The sequence below is a fragment of the Gymnoscopelus braueri genome, assembly GCF_963280865.1.
Source record: "Gymnoscopelus braueri genome assembly, chromosome: 10".
NCBI lineage: Eukaryota > Metazoa > Chordata > Actinopteri > Myctophiformes > Myctophidae > Gymnoscopelus > Gymnoscopelus braueri.
Window position 1 is genome coordinate 51,146,944 of NC_137611.1, and position 19,550 is coordinate 51,166,493.

At 41.5% G+C, this 19,550-nt stretch overlaps 1 protein-coding gene across 2 annotated transcripts; it reads right to left on the reverse strand.

The window, feature by feature from the left end:
* Positions 1 to 5,357: 5,357 nt before the first annotated feature.
* LOC308094109 (uncharacterized protein) lies at positions 5,358 to 19,550 on the reverse strand. Of its 2 annotated transcripts, XM_080440567.1 has the most exons (5): positions 19,249 to 19,550; positions 15,389 to 15,775; positions 12,593 to 12,877; positions 10,399 to 10,647; positions 5,358 to 6,940 (listed from the first exon to the last, which is right to left on the reverse strand). In XM_080440567.1, exons 1-5 carry the CDS (start codon positions 19,532 to 19,534, stop codon positions 6,087 to 6,089), a joined length of 2,061 nt encoding a protein of 686 aa, XP_080296693.1. In that variant the 5' UTR covers positions 19,535 to 19,550; the 3' UTR covers positions 5,358 to 6,086. The 2 variants fall into 2 exon arrangements, with proteins under 2 accessions (XP_080296693.1, XP_080296694.1); XM_080440568.1 differs by lacking the exon at positions 15,389 to 15,775.

Consider the following 19,550-nt stretch of genomic DNA (forward strand, 5'->3'; position numbering starts at 1 on the left):
GGCCGATGTATAGCCATATGCATTGCTACTGTATGTGACTGTGTACCACCGCCCGGCCGGGTCGGTCGGGGGAGGTCCGTGTTGTAGGAGCGTTGTCGTTACGCTCAAGAGACATCACAGCAGTGTGCACTAGATGTAGGCTATACCCAAGCACGTTGACATGCCAATCTTCCTTAATAAAACATATGTAGACTAACTAGCAGCAGTAGCCTTGGTCGGCTGTGTGTGAGCCCTGTGCCTTCCGCAGTTGAGACGTATTAAGACGCAAAGGAGCCTAAATGAATGTATCCTACTACTATTTTGATAAACATTAATTCTGTGCATTTCTCACTTCGGGTTGAGTTTGTGGACCATCATAACTGTATTTCAGCCTTAGGCTACATTGTATAAATTAATAAATAAATTAAGAAAAAAAGAGACTCGAGTCAGACTCGAGACTCGGACTCGTGGCTGCAAGACTCGAGACTTGACTCGGACTCGACCCTCAAAGACTCGAGACTTGACTCGGACTTGACCCTCAAAGACTCGAGACTTGACTCGGACTCGAGGCCAAAGACTCGAGGCTCAGAGACTCGTGGACATCTCTGGTGTCTACAGAGGTTTGAAATATTGGTTGCCACACAGGAGCCAACTCAGATGCAAAGTTTTTGAGGAGAAAAGCACTGCACTTGTCCGGCCCATTAGCTTTCCTTGTGTTCCCATGCAGGTTTTAATGTCTGTGTGTGTCTTGTATGTGCAGGCCATATGTGCTTATATGTTTCCCAAAATTGCTAATCTGTTGCCTCATGTGTCTGCCTGTATTGCGTAGGTAATGTTCCTATATAATTTTCCCTCAAACTGTTCACAGAAAATATTTTTAGTTTTTCTTATTTTTCATTTCTAAACTGTTTATATGATGTTCTGCATAGACATCTGTCCGTCATTTAATGTCACTATGAATTGAGTACACAAGGACCCCAATTGAAACAAGCCATTGGCTTTCTTGGGGTTTTTAATCCTATTTAGTTGACTTTGTATTTTAACTGTACTTTCATGTGCTTTTTTCTGCAAACTTCTAAATAAAGTATTCAATCAATCAGTCAATTTATTATCCTTGCTCTCCCTCTTTTTGTCAACAAAATGATGGAGCGCGGACAAAAACTAATCTGTGATGCGACAATAAAACTGATTCTGACGGATCAGTGGTGGAAAAAGTACTCAAATGTTTTACTTAAGTAAAAGTATCAATACTGCAATGCAGAAGTACCCTGTTAAAAGTAAAAGTCCGGAATTAAAAATGTACTTGAGTAAAAGTACAAAAGTATTGGTATCAAAATGTACTTAAAGTACCAAAAGTAAAAGTACTATAATGTTTGAAAATGGCAGATCTACAACGCGTCGCGATGTGACGTATTCATTCAAATATGTCTACAATAGGGCTAAAGTGGGTAATGTATGTTTTATAAAGTACTATTTATATCTGCAAAGTAACTAGTAACTCAAGTTTTCAAATAATTATAGTGGATTAAAAGTACAATATTTGCCTCTGAGATTAAGTGGAGTAGATGTAAAAGTACTGACAACTGGAAATGCTCTAGTAAAGTAAAAAAAAACAATACCTCAATATTGGACTTACAGTACTTGAGTAAAAATGAACTTTGATTGATTGATTGAATGAATACTTTCTTAGAAGTTTGCAGACAAAAGCACATGAAAGTACAGTTCAAATACAAGGTAAACTAAATAGGATTTAAAAAGCCTATGGCTTGTTTCAATTGGGGTCCTTTGTACTCAATTCATAGTGAAGATACCAGCTTTGCCTTTCAGATCGTATACACTTACTGTATTGTTCTGTCCCAACATTAAACTATGGTTGCATACTAGTGTAGTGTGCAGTAAACATGTATTTAAAATGCAGCTCAACCCACCTGTTCTGTGTAGTCTGATGTGTGGCTGTAAAATGTCGTCCAGCAGTTTGTTTCGTCTCTCCAGCAGAGTTTCTAGTGTCTCTATCTCTCTCTGGAAGAGGTTGAACATCAACTCTGCAGCCAAACTGAGACGCTCGCTGACAAACACTCTGACATTAAGCTTCACACAAACATCACGCTGTTTTTCCAAAACACACAATATCTCCTCTCCCACCGACGTCATGTGTTCATTTATAGACAGCCGTAGATACTCTCTTTGACACATTTTATGTGACATTTTTCACCGCGCTTTGTTTCTCGACGCCATGAAAAAAAAAAACGGCAAGGCAACAGCAACACGGCACTTACTTGTTCAATGTTCAGTTCAGTTCCGGGTCAAAGTGTTTCGCGCATGTGCAGTAAAGGAGCCAGACACTGTTGCCTTTTGCCACCTAGTGGAGGAGGTGTGTAACTGTCACAGAAGAAAGAAAATATTGTAGGTAGGTAGATAGATAGATAGATAGATAGATAGATAGATAGATAGATAGATAGATAGATAGCACAGCTCTGGTCCATACTTAACGCTATGGGTCCATAGCGTTAGAAGGAGTTCTCCTTAACGCTATGGGATTGATTGATTGATTGATGTAGTTTATTTAGAAAGACATGAGAATAGTACATGACAGTACATAACAGTACATGAAAGTACAAATTCACAATACAAGGTCTACTAAACTGGAAACCCTCATTAAGCATTACGCTTGTTTAAGATGAGAACCCCATGCACACAAATCATGATGAAATATAAGAGGCAGGCAGATATACACACTACTATACAGAATGTCATACAATCAGCTTTCAGGTTACTGGTATGACGAGAGAAAAAAAAAGATATATATATATACAAAAGAGGAAAATGAAGGAGGGGGGGGGGGGTAGGGGAGGGGTAGGTTAAGACTTAGACAGGGGCCATTTTCGAATTGCAGCCTCCTGAAGGTGTATCTTTAGGGCAGTTTTGAAAGTGAGTAGGGTTTTACACTCCTTTACTCCTTTTGGTAGGGCATTCCACATTTTTGATGAATAGCATGAGAACGAGTTCATACCCTTAGTTGAGCCAAATCTGGGTTGAACATGATCAGTGGAGCTGCCTCTGGTGTTATGATCATGGACTTCATTAACATTTTTGAAGTATTTTGACAAATACAGGGGGATCCCAATGTTGTGGTGTATCTTGAAGACCAGGCCCATAGCAAGTTGCTGTACTCTGTCCTCAACCCTAAGCCATCCAATCCTAGCAAAATGAGCAGGGGTTAGATGGGTTCTGTGATTGAGGCCAAGAAGTAGCCTTACAAGTTTGTTTTGGGATGTTTGGAGCCTTGTTTTTAAGGCCTTGGTGGTGTTGTGATACCATGAAGTGCATGCATAATCATAATGACCTTGAATGAGGGCCCCTGCAAGAATCTTCAGAGTATTCTTACTTTCGAGCCTTTGCGCACGCACCACAGGCTGCGTAGCGATCGTCTGTAGTAAAAATTTAAAATACGCTTTTGCTACTCACCAAAACAAAGACGGTTTTATGGATTTGAAAGCCTGCTCTACTTAGTGGGAACACTCTGAGCCCCCCACCTCACGTCTAAAATACACTTTTTGGGCCAGAAAAGAAAATATTTCACTAGAAGGAAAAATACGGTCAATAGAAAAATTACATTGACCATATCTATAGAGGGCGCAGTGGAGTAACCAAAAACATTTTTACTATTTCCTTTCTGTCCAAAAAGTGCATCTTAAACGTGAGGTGGGGGGCTTAGAGAGTGTGTGTGTGTGTGTGTGTGTGTGTGTGTGTGTGTGTGTGTGTGTGTGTGTGTGTGTGTGTGTGTGTGTGTGTGTGTGTGTGTGTGCGTATATATGTGTATGTGTGTGTAGATAGATAGATAGATATATAGATAGATAGATCAGTATAGTTATAGGCACAAATTAAAATAAATACATTTAATTGTACTTGTCACACACACACACACACACACACACACACACACACACACACACACACACACACACACGCAACACGTCACGATGCAGTGCTTCGAGTTAATGACTTGCCCATTGGTGAGACTTTGAGCACAAGTAGGCTTTTTTGGGCTTTTCAATCCTATTTAGTTGAACTTGCATTTTGAATTGAACTGTGCCTTTTTTTCTGCAAACTTCTAAAGTATTCAATCAATCAAATAATCAAAAGTATGAAAACAAGATATACAGACACTGCAAGCGACTCGGAGGGTGTTTACAATACTGCGACCTCTAAGTTGAAATTTCTTCAACATAGCCTACTATGTTCTCTTCGTGAAATAGAAAACTGCTACCTGTGCTTAATGATAAACTATTTCACTGTTGTCATGTATTAGCAAACATGAAGAGTTCAATTTGTCTACGTTTCCTTCTTTTTCACTGTTTTATACCTGCATGCGATGCGTGTGCACTTTTAACCTGCATGCACTAGGACGATTCAGTGAACCTCTAACCATGTGACATATTATCAAATTAATGACACCTGTCGCTGTGATGTTGCACAATTCATGCTTGTAATGGGGGGGGGGGACCAATTATTTCCGTCCGCTAGTTCCATGTTATTTTTAACTCCAGGCTTTATATTTTCCTTTATATCTTTCTCGCTCTTTGGACGCACACTTGATGAGTAGACCGGGCTGGGATCCTTTAGGATTTGAACGATTCGTAACACCGTTCCTTAACGACTCCCTCTTAAAGGAGTAGTTCACCCTAAAAACTACCTATTTTCTATCAATTACAAACCCCATGAAGCCTTTAATTCATGGAGATTTTTTGTTTTTGTCACATTCCTATTAGGAATATGCGACAAGTCCTACCGGAGACTTGCAGAGTCTCCTACTGAGTCTCCTACTGACTGATGACCAGGTCATCAAATTATTGGCTTAGGAATGCGACAAAAACTAAATAATCTCCATAAATGCAAGGCTTCATGGGGTGTGTAATTGATAGACTGCTCCTTTAACAGTCCGAGACTAAGCTCCCCAGAAAACTATTCTAGAATGTAAAACAGTGGTTTTACAACCAAATGGTCTCATGCGTTTCTCTGGCATCTAACAAATAGAGTATGTGCCATGACAATTTGACAACACAGTGAACAGCTCCAAAAATCTCATCAACACTTTATAGCAGCATTATTACATGCAAATATTAATGAATACAATAATGAATATGCCTTTTTAACCTGACAAATGTGGACAGACTGATGCTCATATTGTTTTACCAGTAACCTATGAGCTGCAGTTAAAAAAACATTAAAATCAATACAAAAAAAACAATACAGGCATTTGATTCCTATCATAGTGAATGTATGCATTAAAATCCATTGACATGGGGGCACGGTGGCGCAGTCGGTAGCGCTGTCTGTGTGGAGTTTGCATGTTCTCCCCGTGTCTCCTAGGAACAAAAACATGTAGAGCGCCTGATGGAGGGGAAAAGAACTGGTTAGAATAACGTGTTCCTTCCACGCGCTACGTCCTACCAGGGAAACACCTGTCAGGTGTTAAGAAGGTCAGTTGGCTCTCATGCACTGAAGGAGGCATGAGCTCGGCCAAGGCTGGCGGGGGGGATCACTTAGACAATTGGCACTGGGTAAAAAAGGGTTGCAAAATTGTGGGATAAAAAAAAATGTCAGAACAAAAAAATTCATTGAAAGCAATAAAATGGAAAAGGCTTCCATACACAACAAAATGATAACCAGATAAATTGTTTATTTAATTTAGTCATGTTTATATTGTCAGATATGATCACTCTGCTTTAATATCCATGACTTGTCAGTGTCATCTTGGATTATAATTACCATACCTTTGTCTGTGTACCCTCGTAATTTCAGATGTTCATATTGACCCAAACATTTGCCACAAAACTGCAACTAAAGGGGTTTCCCTCCGCATGAGTCCTCAAGTGACTTTTCAGATTGACTACGATTTTTGAGTAGTGGTTCTCAACCTTTTCTGAATCAGGGCCCACTTGAAAATATCAGCTGGTCAGATGTGTGGGCCACATGCATTTTCAGAGCAAGTTATGATCAATTAATTGATTGTGTTCCAAGTGGGCCCCAGCCTATGGGGTGAGAACCACTGTTTTACAGCCATTTTGACAACTAACAGCTTTTCCCCTGTATGAATCCTCATAATTTCAGAAATGAGTCATTGTGTGTGTTGTTAGCTCTTCCATTTCACTACAATGTTTACCACAAAATGTACAAGTGAAGGGCTTTTCACCTGGATGAGCCCTCCTCATGTGTCTTTCTAGGTGACCTGTGTGCCCAAAGTTTTTGCCACAAACTGTACACGCATGAGCTATGTGTGATTTTATAGCATGAGTAATGGGCTCTTGACATGTATGAGTCCCCATGTGGACTTGTAGATTACGCATGAATCTATAGCTGTTGCCACAAATTCCACAAGTAAAAGGCTTTTCCCCACTATGAGTTCTCATGTGCGACTTTAGAGTACGCTTTGTGCCGTAGCGTTTAACACAAAGAGTACAGGCGAAAGGCCTTTCCACTGTATGCATTTTTTTCGTGTGCATTTTCAGATGCCACTCAAGCTTAAACAATTTTCCACAAACTGTACAAGTAAAAGGCCTTTCCCTTGTATGACTCATTGTATGGCCCTCCACATGTTGTGCCTTGTGTGATTTCACTGTGTTTAAAACTAACTTATCTTCCCTTTTCTCCTCCCACTCATCACTGTCTTCAGTGATGTCAGATTCAAAACAGGGTGAAGAGAGGAGCTGGTCATCACTAGTTGGTTGTGATGTTCCACAGTCCTCTACATAAGCTTGTGTTTTCATGTGTTCAGTTGAGGTGCTGGCTACAGGCTCTGTGTCTCTGTTTTCACCATCATCTTCACTTTTCACTGCTAGCAATGTCTGTATTGACCTATCAGCCTCTTCTGGTCTTTGAAGTAGCTCTGGTTTCACCTGGCCCAGACTCCTCTCCTCTTCAGGGTAAACCTCTTGTTTACACAAAGCGAGGTGCGGGAATTCTAGGAAACACATAAAGAGAGAGGGGGGAAAAAAGAAAACATTCAATGTTTGAACTTTTTTTCACCATGCAGTGTTTCCTCTGTTTTATAGCTGTTGTAAATAAATGTTCTAATACATTTCTAAATAATAAATATGTCTATATATTTCAGCAGCAATCATTCTAGTTTAACAATACACTTTAACGGTGGTAGAACTGTCTATCAAAATAAATGATCAGCACTTAATTTACTCGACTTCCCTCTCATTTGTTTTGATCCTAAAATCATCCCTGAAAGACAACATGAAAAGATTTTCCCCCACCCTTTTCCTCCGCATCTGTTATCTGTGTCATAATGGGGACATTAAGATGACATAAAATAAAGTCATGTGTGCTGACATCAGCAGGCATTAATACATTTTAACCAATCATATCATGATATATAACTGCCAATCAGTCTTCCACACAGAGGTATTTTTTTAATGTAAACAAACATGGCTGACAGCAGTCCAACTCATGTCTGTGTCAAGAATAGAGGGTTTAAGTGGTTTAAGTGGTTTAATATGAAACCTTCATTTTTTTCGTGTCCAGTATTGGCTTTTGTTTTTTATTCTATGTATTGCTATACATAGAATACACATGACACATGACACAGGAAAAGGTTTGTACAGGATGTTCAACTTCTTTATGTTCTCTCTGCACTGTTTGCATCGTATGCCCTGTTCATTTAGTTTCGATGCCATTTACCCTTTTCATTCCTTGTCATGCCATCCAGTGCCATTTGGACGTCGGGTTCGGACCAAACAGCGATTAACGCCAGCGTGTGCTCCACTGACCACTGCATTATTTCTAGCATAACTTGAAACAAGAAATGAGAAAAGCTGCGAATACGAAAAGCTGCGAATACGAAAAGTTGCGCGTAGCTTCTGTGATCCCACGGAAGACTGGCTCGGCGAGACAGCGACGCTGGTAAACAACACAACACTTCCGCGACCGCATGTAATTTAACCAATCAGTGCTATGTCATTTGAACCCTCCCATCAGCCCGGTTTCTCATTTAATTACCAGGCCAGCCTGGTATCAACTTCCAGGCCGAACAGCACGATTCAGCGCGATTACGACCGGACCGGGCTGAGGTGAAAACACCAGCAGAACTGGTTCTCTACCGTGCCAAACCGAACCGTACCATGCTCCGCACCGTACCCTAATGGAAAATGTACCTTTTAACTTGGAACATCTTGATAGTAAAATCCTCTGCCCCCCGCCCCTCCTTTCACTGTGAATATACCTTATAAACTGAGCCTAATTTCAATATGTTTTATATTGAATTTGTAATGTATTGTATGTATTATATGCATTACTGATGAATTGAGTGCAATGGATTACAATGAAACAAGCCCCTGGGGCTTTTTGTGTTATCCTTTTAGCATAACATTTGACTGTACTTTCTGTACTCTTAATAATTATGTTAATATCAATCAATCAAACTCAAAGTGCTTATCTCATTGTATGATATATTTTCTCTGTTTTTTCCCTCCCCAACACGAAACAAATAGGTCATGTGCTAAAATATAAAATACAACCAGAACGATGCCAAAATTAACTGTCAATGATCACTGATCGATTTTGGAGAGTCCTAGACCAATGATCACCGATGTTGACCGATGCGTTGAAAATAAATAGAAAGTGCATCTTTTTCTAATCAATTTGAAAAACTTAGATGTGATTACATTTAACTAGAATTGATTTTATTTAAACACTTAATCCTTATCCAAAACATAGCCAATTTACAAGCTCACAACGCGTCGCAAAACGTAGTGAGCTTGTAGGGATGAGTACCGAAGTCGGTACTTTTAATGGTACCGACCCAATCACGTCGGTACTACCGAATACCGGTTCACTTAAAAATGAATGGTACCATGTTTCGGTACTCTTGAACGCATCCGTGGCTGTTCGCATCCGTTACAGTTAGGCTACTCTGCCCTGCCAAGCCAAAGTGCAGTAACTACGGAAAAAGCATAATCACTGAAAAATGGGTTTAAAAGTGATTCAACTGGTCAGCCAAAAGACATATCGGTATATACGTGATATTAAACTAATTGTACATCTGTTCTTGAGGTAATTGTTTATCCCCCAAATTCAAGAAGGCTAATTTGACCGTTGGGATACATAAATAAGTCGTTGTGTCAAAAAACGTAGTTACTGCACTTTGGCTTGCAGCATTTTGCAAAAAAAAGGAAAGTACAGTTCAATACAAGGTCTGCTAAGAGGATTATACCCCAAGAAAGCGCTAGGGCTTGTTTCCATTGGGGTCCTGTGTACTCAATTCATCGAAACATTTAATGACAGACAGATATACAATACTAAAATGCAAAAACATCATATAAACAAGTAGTAATCACAAAGAAAAATAAGTACAGTAAACAGAGCGGTTTTAAGGGAGAGTAAGGATTCATAGTTTGTTCATGACTGTTGGTAGGGCATACCATATTTTGGTGGAATTTCACTTTTTAATGACCACGTTACTCGTTACTTTATGTGAAAATAGCCGACAACTTCCGAGGATTAAATGTTTATTATGATCCGACATCTACTCTCTAGCCTCATCTGTGATCATCACTGTTCTCCCCCCTACACTCACTGCAGAGCAGCAGCAGCGGGACTCATTCGCTCCCGTGTTGAAAGTGAAAGTGTGAAAGAGGCTCAATTCTTAGCTTGTTCTGTATCGTCTCAATAAAAACGAAGGGTAGTCCCGGTATGCATATGCTACATGTGTCAGTAGTTCCGTCCGTCTGGAAAAAGTAATTGATCGGTTGAAACATACTTTTTAAGCATGTTTTAGTTAGCCAGCCAGCCTGCCTGCCTCCATGCTGTTGAACAGACGGGCGTTCATGGTCGGGAGACGGGAACGCGCATGTACGTTCAACATGGAGGCGGGTTCAAGAATCAAGTGGTGATGTGAGGTTTGAGAATCAAGAGAATAATAGAGATAATAATAATAATAAGCTTTCAACAGTATCCATTATAGCTCTGTAGCTGTAATAATATATATAAGCAGACCTGGCAACGCTGGCAGGCTAGGCTGAAAGTTATAATGTATATTCTATAGCAGACAGACACATATACAATAGAAAATACCAGCCAAAGTAACCGTAATAGTAGTCACATCAACAAGACTACAGTAAGCCTACTATTATGATGTTGATTTGTAAGATGATGTTGAGCTGTCTTAGAGAGTAGACCAATGGTTCTCAAACTGGGGTCCTTGAGGGGGTCCCCATCAAAATCACTTTAACCACTTTAACCCGGTACATTGGCTATTTGAAAATAGCAGATGTACAGTACAATCTTGTAGATCTGCTATTTTCAAAACAAATCTTGGCACAACATATTTTCTGATGGGAGTACCAAAGTGTAATTTGCTTAATGTGGTTAAATACAAAGTCTCTCAAATTCAAAGGTAAAGTGTTTCATTGTCACCTGGATGCCATGTTGGATTGCTATCCCGTCCTTCCATCTGCTCCCATCTCCACTTCTCTTTCCTTGCCTCTTCCCACGCTCTCCTCTTCTTCCTCCGGTCACATTTATCCCCTCTGCGTCTGCCACATTTACGCTTCTTACGTTTGATCACCGCAGGGGAGGGCAGAGAGACAGGATACTTTCTCGGACGGCCACGGCCACGCTTCTGAGGTTCAACCACCATGTGCTGTACCGTCATACTGGAGACATCTGAGAGAGAGAGAGAGAGAGAGAGAGAGAACGCAAGTGAGTCCCCAAATTCCACATAGACAATGTTTTTGATAGCGAAACTTTTTTGAGAGATGGTGTTTCGGGAAAAGTAGTGCTTATTTTCCTTTACCTCAACATTCCTAAATCGCATGACAAGCGATGCCAAAGCGATACATAAGTGCACACTTTGAACCATCAGGCGTTTTTAGACATACATAGACCACCATGTAGGGAATTAAGCTTATAGTCATGTATCTCTACAAAGTTTCCAATGTAACTGATTCACGTAGCGTACAAGGTTTGAATTTAAACACTGTGCCAGGGGGGCGATAGGGAATGCACATTGCGCCAGGCAGAAGATAGGGCCCTTAAGCTGAATTCCATTCCCCAAAGATCGGTCACTCGCTCACTCTCCTCGCTTCCTCCACTCGCGCCTAAGCCCCGCCCCTGCGAGGAGCCGAGGATTATTTGCGAGGACGGAGTGGTTGAGCGGTTGCCGTCAAAGGATCGGACTGCACTTAGCGTAATTTCAAAGCGACGGAAAATTCCGCGATCATTTATGACGTCTCAAACAGCTGGACCAGAGCCGTGGATGAAAATATACATGCATAGAATAATATGCAGGTATAGAATAATACAGAATATAAGAATAGACAATTCATCAATGTGGATGGCCACATTGTTATCTTTATAGTTAACATTTTGTGCAAAGCCATTTATTCCTGAAATAGTGAACGAAGCGCCAGGATGAGCAAACTTACATTTATGAATTAAAACCTGACCCGTCCCTCTTTTTGCTCGTACAGTCCCCAGACCCCCCACCCCCCGCAGCAGTCCCGCACGGCACTGCTGCTTATAACAGCCACCGTATATTACAGAGTATGTCTGACTCTGACTTACATCATTCATGCAGGGTGGCCATACGTCCTCTTTTACCCGGACATATCCTCTTTTGGGGGGCTGTCTGGGGGGTTTTATAAAATCCTTCAAATGTCCAGCGTTTTGAGAGTTTGGGTGATATCCCCCCCACTTCTGGGACGAAGAAAAAATAAAAAAAACTCAGACGATTTTGTGATTTTGCTTGATATTGTTTGATAGCGAAATAAATCATGACTGATAGACATGAAAGAAGACCCTTCACAGCTAATAGAGAATTAACATTTTTAAGAATCGGTTCAGAATTGAATGAGTACGGCTATAGTTAAAGCGTAAAGTGTCCTCTCCTATATTCAGTATTAATTATTATTATTTTAAACATAATCTTTGTCACAGTAATTTATAGTAGTCCATGCACTGCATTGAGGCATGCAAGGAGAGAAATGAACTATCAGCTTTTGAGACAGAATAAGTGTGCACAATATATTACAATGTATATAATTGTATTATGCTTTATATCATACAACGCCATAAAGCCAGTGGCTTGTTGCGTCTTTTCTGTTAATTTACACTGTGTGTGTGTGTGTGTGTGTGTGTGTGTGTGTGTGTGTGTGTGTGTGTGTGAGATGCGCAACGAGTGATCGGCGGGGGCGAAGGGGGGGGGGGGCAGCCGGTGTTTCTGCATGGTTTCGGGTTTGAAGCATTGTTTGTGTGGCCACATGTGGAGGAGGACCATGTATACGTCACGGGAGAAGGGAAAAAACAAAAAAAAACGTGTACACGTGATGCGGAAGTCTGCCGCGGAGGAGCTGTGGAGAGTGGTCGAGCGTACACTTGATGTACACTCGCTAAATGCGGAAGTGGAGAGCCTCCTCGGCTCCTCCACTCGACTCCACTCGCCTCCTCCAAGAAGCAACTGAATAATTGGACCCTGACTACTTCCGGTTTGAAGTCGGAGTGACCGAGTGGGAGTGAGCGAGTGGCCGAGATTTTCGGGTTTGGAATTTGGCTTTAGTCTTGTTAGACCAATACCAATAAAGTGATTATTATTTGTATTTTTTTTGTTTACCTGAAAGAGTGCTGCACCTCTCCTCCATATGTAGTAAGGTCAATGTTGACACATCAGCCTCCTCTAACTGTTCCTCTTTAATCTGTGGAAGTTGTGGTTCCTCCTTGACCAGACAGGGACTCCTCTCCTCATATCCAGGGGAAACCTCTTTATACACAGAAGGAGAGAAGTTCTTAGGTTTGATCACCGCAGGGGAGGGCAGAGAGACAGGATACTTTCTCGGACGGCCACGGCCACGCTTCTGAGGTTCAACCACCATGTGCTGTACAGTCATACTGGAGACATCTGAGAGAGAGAGAGAGAGAGAGAGAGAGAGAGAGAGAGAGAGAGAGAGAGAGAGAGAGAGAGAGAGAGAGAGAGAGAGAAGATTCATAATTATTGTCCATTTTATTAAAAATAATGCCTACATAAAAAGGAACCTTGGATGGCGTGTTTTGCAACATTATTGTCAATGGTGCAAATTGCACCCACATAAAGGGTTCATAGGCGTACTCTAGGATGGATAGTATCTACAGTGCTTGAATTTTGCTTCATCTTTTCTCATTGCTGTGATCTTTAGGCTGTGATCTTTCATCGCATGACAAGCGATGCCAAAGTGATAAATAAGCGCTCGCTTTTAAACAGAAGGATACAGAAACATAGGGCGTTTTTAGACATACTGTACGAAGATCACAGAGCCGAAAAAAAAACAATAACTTGAAGACCCTGCATTAGCGTTGAGGTCTCTGGTTTGGGAACACTTTGGTTTCTTAGTGAAATACAACAACGGAAAAAGGGGAGTGGATACGACGAAAGCAGTTTGCCGCCATTGTTCAACTTTAATCGAGTACAACAAACCGGTTAACCTATTTGAAGCGACACCACATGAGTGTGAATATCTCAGCTGCTAGGAAAAGCTTTGCATTTGCTCCATTTAATGATTTAAAAGTAATGAAGGATGCATGGATGTTTTAAATTACACTTTTGTTGGTTTTCCTATTGTTTTCCTTTTGCGATGGACTGGTTGAGCGTGGGTTGTTGTCTTGTCGTAGTACAAGAAATAGTAGGACTTGGCCTTACATCAGGTGTGAAATACGTGCCGACACCCGCAGTCTGTTGAGCAGCCTTTTGGAGTTTGAGACGTGTTTTGCTTTTCGCATGGCTGACCAGCCCCATGTTCCCAACATCAAATGTTTTGATGCAAAAGGGGCACGGTGGCGCAGTCGGTAGCGCTGTCGCCTCACAGCTAGAAGGTCCTGGGTTCAATTCCCGCCGGGGACGCTGTGGGCGTGTCCTCTCCTCCGCGTCATCAGTGCCCATACCCTAGGTGGGGTTGGTGAAAGGGCCTTTCTGTGTGGAGTTTGCATGTTCTCCCCGTGTCTCCTAGGGTAGTTAATACCCTCACAAAAAAATGCAGTAATCCTGGTCACTATACTGCCTCCCCCTGGTCAGCCAGGGCGCCTGATGGAGGGGAAAGGAACTGGTTGGAATAACGTGTTCCTTCCACGCGCTACGTCTAACCAGGGAACCTCCCCCCTGTCGGATGATAAGAAGCGGCCTGCTTGCTCCTCATGCATTGAAGGAGGCATGAGCTTCAGCTTGGGCTCTCCCTAGGCTGGCAGAGGGAGAGTAGCGCCCAGGATTACACAGGCAATTGGCACTGGGTGAAAAAATATGGGTTACAAAATCGTGGGATAAAAATTATAATAAAAAAATAATAATGTTTTGATGCAAGTATGCTGCCAGCTCGATTCGGGTCCGCTTCTCGCTATAGCCATTTTTTAAAATATAAGACACAAATTATTAAAAGCACATTTCCCAGGCATTGTGGATACTAGTTCAACCGATATATTATAACTATGAGTTCAATTGCTTACGCTTCATCACCGACAATTCACGTGTTGCTCTCAATAGTTAGGTTGGACTGGACAGGTTTGGTGTCACGTGACAAAGATACAGATCTACACTTTAACTACGCATCACGCTGCAACGTCTGGTATACATTAGGCTGCAATCACGCAGACCGCTCAGCAAAAGACTACTTAGGATATATATTTCGTGTAATATTATACAGAAAATGTTTTTTATTAACAAAATCAATAGCCAAAAACAATTCCAGGACCAGGAACATTTATCAAAACCTTTTCCAGGACTGGAAAAAGTTTTTTCTAATTTCAAAATATTTCCAGGAATTTCATGACCGTGGGGACCCTGTCTACAGTATAACAAATCATTATGAAATCCAACAGTTTCTTCATTATGAAATCCAACAGAAAACTGATCCTTTAAGAGAGGAAACTCTAGTCAAACTGTGGATGCCACAAAAAGCCACCTACTTGGAGTGGAGTTAGCAGCCGCACCAAACACAGGGGTGGAGTTGGACTGCTGCCCAAAAACAGGAGTTGCGTTGGGCTTGGCCCCGAAGGCCGGGGTCTGCGAGGTCCCGCCTTGAACGGGCAAGGGGCCTGGGATTCAAATCCTGAACTGAATGGTACAGAGGCATTGTAATAATACTCCATAGAAGTTGAGAACAGGAAGGAGTTATCTGCTCTTCAGACAGGCAGGATATTCCAATCCATATACCAATCACGACGCACAGGTGAAACACTAGTGGGGGAAGGCAAGACTTCCACTTTATTTTCTACTAATTTTCACAGCTTCTTAAGTACACTGTTTGGTGGAAGCATTTAAAAATTGTGGGAGAAACAACACGGCTGTCTTGAGAGACTTGTCAAAGCCTGAACAGTTTCATCACACAAAAAATCTGAGGCAAAGAATGGCAACTTCAGTGTTAGTCTTCTAGACTGAGATGCAAACCTGAGGATGAGGCAGCAGGGGGCGCCGTCGTTCCAGAAGAGAAGGAGGAAGCAGCAGCAGGAGTAGGAGCAGCTCCAAACACGAAGGGCTGGGAGGGGGTGGAGCTCAGGGAGGAGGCTGACGGAGCCGCCAGCGCCGCCGCTGGGTTCTGACTCTCCTGACTTTCTCCAAAGGGGAAGCCTTTGGCCGGCGGACCGTTGCTGGCGGATGAGGCAGCCTGGCTCAAGAAGAAAGCGCTGCTGGGGGCCGGGGTGGTGGAGCTGCTGGTGGTGCTGCCAAACAGACTGGGGGCAGGGGTGGTGGTGCTGCCGAACAGACTGGGTGCCAGGGCGGTGGTGGTGGTGCTACCCATGAAGGAGAACGCTGTCTTTGGAGCCGCAGCAGCATCTTTGGGAGAAGAAAACAAGTGTCAGAGCTTTTGAGTTGAGCTGAAACCTGGTTGGAATACTGGTTCCTTCCATGCGCTACGTCCAATCGGGGAAACTCCCCCTGTCAGGTGATCAGAAGCGGCTTGCTAGCATCAAAGGCGGCATGAGCTCAGTTCTGGGCTCTTCTACTACTTCTACCACTACTACCACTACTACTACTACTACTACTACTACTACTACTAAGCTTTCAACAGTATCCATTATAGCTCTGTAGCTGTAAAAAGAACAAATGTATATTATATAGCAGACAAACACTTACAGAATAGCAGCCATAGTAACCGTAATAGTAGTCACATCAACAAGACTACAGTTAGCCTACTGTTATGATGTTGACTTGTAAGATGATGTTGAGCTGTCTTAGAGAGTAGACTAGATTTTCAAAACAAATCTTGACAAAATGTCCCTGGCACAACATATTTTCAGATGGGGGTCCGCGGCCAAATGCATATCAATATTGTGGTCCTTGAAATGAAAATGTTTTAACCACTGTCTTAAGACGGCCATAATAACTTATTACGGTAAAATACAGAAAAAGGTCAATAATAATGATAAAATAAAAGTACCGAAAACGGTACCGAAAAAGGTGCCGTACCAATTCCGAGGTACCGAGTACCCTACCATATCGATTCAAAGGTGAACGTTATGCATCCCTATGAGCTTGTGGGACATATCGGCTGCGCAACCTCAGAGTGCAAGGCGTTGTGAGCTTGTAGATCTGATATTTTCAGCTAATGTTCCCCCCATAATACGGATGCTAAAATCCTGTGGTAACTCGGTGAGGACCCCCTGTTGAAGACCACAGTTTGACTTGTTGTGTGGGAGAGTTGTACATCAATGTCCTCTCATGTTATTCTCGCTTAAGGCAGTGATGTGGTTGGGAACGAGGTGCTGGTGTAACATGATTTAATACCTGCCCATGTACCAGATGTGTATATATTGCAAATGTAATGTTATATCACTTTAAGACATTTGGCGGTTGTCTTTAAGGGAATGATGTAACTTACGTGTTGTGCAGATTATTATTACCCCCCCCCCCCCATTGTCATTGTGCTAAAAAAAAATATATATATATATATATATATATATATATATAAAAAGACTGTTCAGCAGTGTGCCATATTAGAGAAGAAAGAAAGAAAAACAAAGAATACAAGAATAAAAAGGAAAACACGGGGGCCCGCTGGCCTAGCAGTCCGGGCGCAAACCACATAGGCTCTAATCCCAATCCCGACGACCTTTGCTGCATGTCACTCCCCATCCGTCTCTCCCTGTCTACCTCCTGTACTATCAATAAAGGCAGAAAAGGCCCCCCAAAAAGGAAAAACATAAGTTTCTATTAACTACAGCTGTGTTGCTTGCTAGCCTACTGTGACCAGACATCCCCGTTTGAACGTGATTGTCCCAGTTTCAAGAAGTGGTGTGAAGTAACAAAGTACATTTACTCAAAATACTGTTCTTAAGTACAATATTGAAGTATTTTTTACTTTACTGGAGTATTACCATTTTGTTATACTTTCTTTTCTACTCCACATCTCAGAGGCAAATATTGTAACTTTTACCCCACTACAATTATTTGACAACTTTGGTTACTAGTAACTTTGAAGACTTTGATTATTATTGAAAAACATTACACTGACCACTACAGCCCCATCTAAACTTTGTCTCTTTGAAAATAGCCGATCTACAAGCCACTGACCACACCCCCTAGCGGTGAGTTTGGGGGTCCTCCCCCAGAAACTTATAACAGGGTAGATGTACCTCTGGTAGATTTCCTGTGTTCTGGTGAATGTTGGGAGTTTGATAACCAGCTTTTATCATGGTTTACTTACTAGCATTGGATAATGATGGGTATATTTTGTAATTTCATCTATTAAAAATAGTAAAGATCAGTAGCATATCAATATCGGCCAATATTTCCTTAGAAATGTGATATCGGTATCGAACCGATGTCAAAATAATTTCGATATCTTTTCACTGATATTGACAGATATTTTTTCACAGATATTTCACAGATAATGACCGATATTTACGCAATGATAATGTGACAGTTAGCGGCTTTGAAATTGAAAAAATAAAATAAAAATACGAGTCTATGTGTACAGGGTATATTAATTGGAATGGAGAGTTTATTCCATCATAATATAGCCTATACAAAAAGAGACTGTACAAGTGTAACATTCCCACTCTCTCAATTTGACAGAAACAAAGAGGGAGACAGACAGACAGACAGACAGACAGACAGACAGACAGACAGACAGACAGACAGACAGACAGACAGACGGACAGACGGACAGACGGACAGACGGGGGCATGAGATAACGTTCACACTTTCCTACAGAAAAAAACAATGCAGCCTAGGATTTGCATGTGAATTGTCAAACCCAACCAACAGCGCAAATGAACATGAATGGCCCTGGATGGGGCTTGCATGGATGTTTACCTCCTCTGAGTGGTGGGAAAAGTAGCTACTCAAATGCCTTACTTTAAGTAAAAGTACCAATACTGCAATATAGAAATACTCTGTTACAAGTAAAAGTCCAGAATTAACAATTTACTTGAGTAAAAGTACAAAAGTATTGGCATAAAAATGTACTTATAGTACCAAAAGTAAAAGTACTAAAATGTTTGAAAATAGTCGATCTAGCTTGTAGATTGGCTATTATATTTCAAATAGCCTATCTATAAAATAGGGCTAAAGTGGTTAATGTAGGTTTCATAATATCATAATTCATATCTGAAAAGTAACTAGTAATTTAAGTTTTCATTAAAAGTAAAAGTACGATATTTGCTTCAGAGATGTAGTGGAGTAGAAGTAAAAGTGCTGACAAATCCAGGATAAATTACAATCAATGAGCCATGACTCATCAAGGAGATGTGGTCAAAATCAAGGAAAACTCATGCAGAATCAAGGAGGGTTAGCAGCCCTGGCCTGGGGATTCATCCAGCTTTAAGCTGGTAGTTTAGCTGGCCTACTGTACAAGACAAGTTAGCCCTGACACATGACTGTCATACCATGACAGTCATGGAACCACTTCCATGACAGTATCCGTATCTTCCGTATTGTTCAATTTCTTCAAATGTCCTCCCATGCTTATAACTACGCGACCCTATCGGTTTGGAGGTGTATTGCACACTGATACATTATTATAATAAATAAATAAATACATAGAAATTGGCCGCCGATCAGGTTAAAATGCTGTTTATTGAACAATACGGGAGATACGGGTACTTAGACCGGCGCGCCTCAACTTGTTACATCCGTGCCTTGGGGGTAAGCACTTTATATTTGAAATCTGAATGTTAATGTAGATGTACGAGTTGTAAATTTAAAAACCAGGAACAAGTGGTTCCATAACGGTTGTGACAGACGAGCGTTATGTGAACCATGGCTAAACACAAGTATACATGTATTTAAAATGCATCTCAACCCACCTGTTCTGTGTAGTCTGATGTGTGGCTGTAAAATGTCGTCCAGCAGTTTGTTTCGTCTCTCCAGCAGAGTTTCTAGTGTCTCTATCTCTCTCTGGAAGAGGTTGAACATCAACTCTGCAGCCAAACTGAGACGCTCGCTGACAAACACTCTGACATTAAGCTTCACACAAACATCACGCTGTTTTTCCAAAACACACAATATCTCCTCTCCCACCGACGCCATGTGTTCATTTATAGACAGCCGTAGAGACTCTCTTTGACACATTTTACCTCCTTTATCAGACATTTTTCACCGCTTTGTT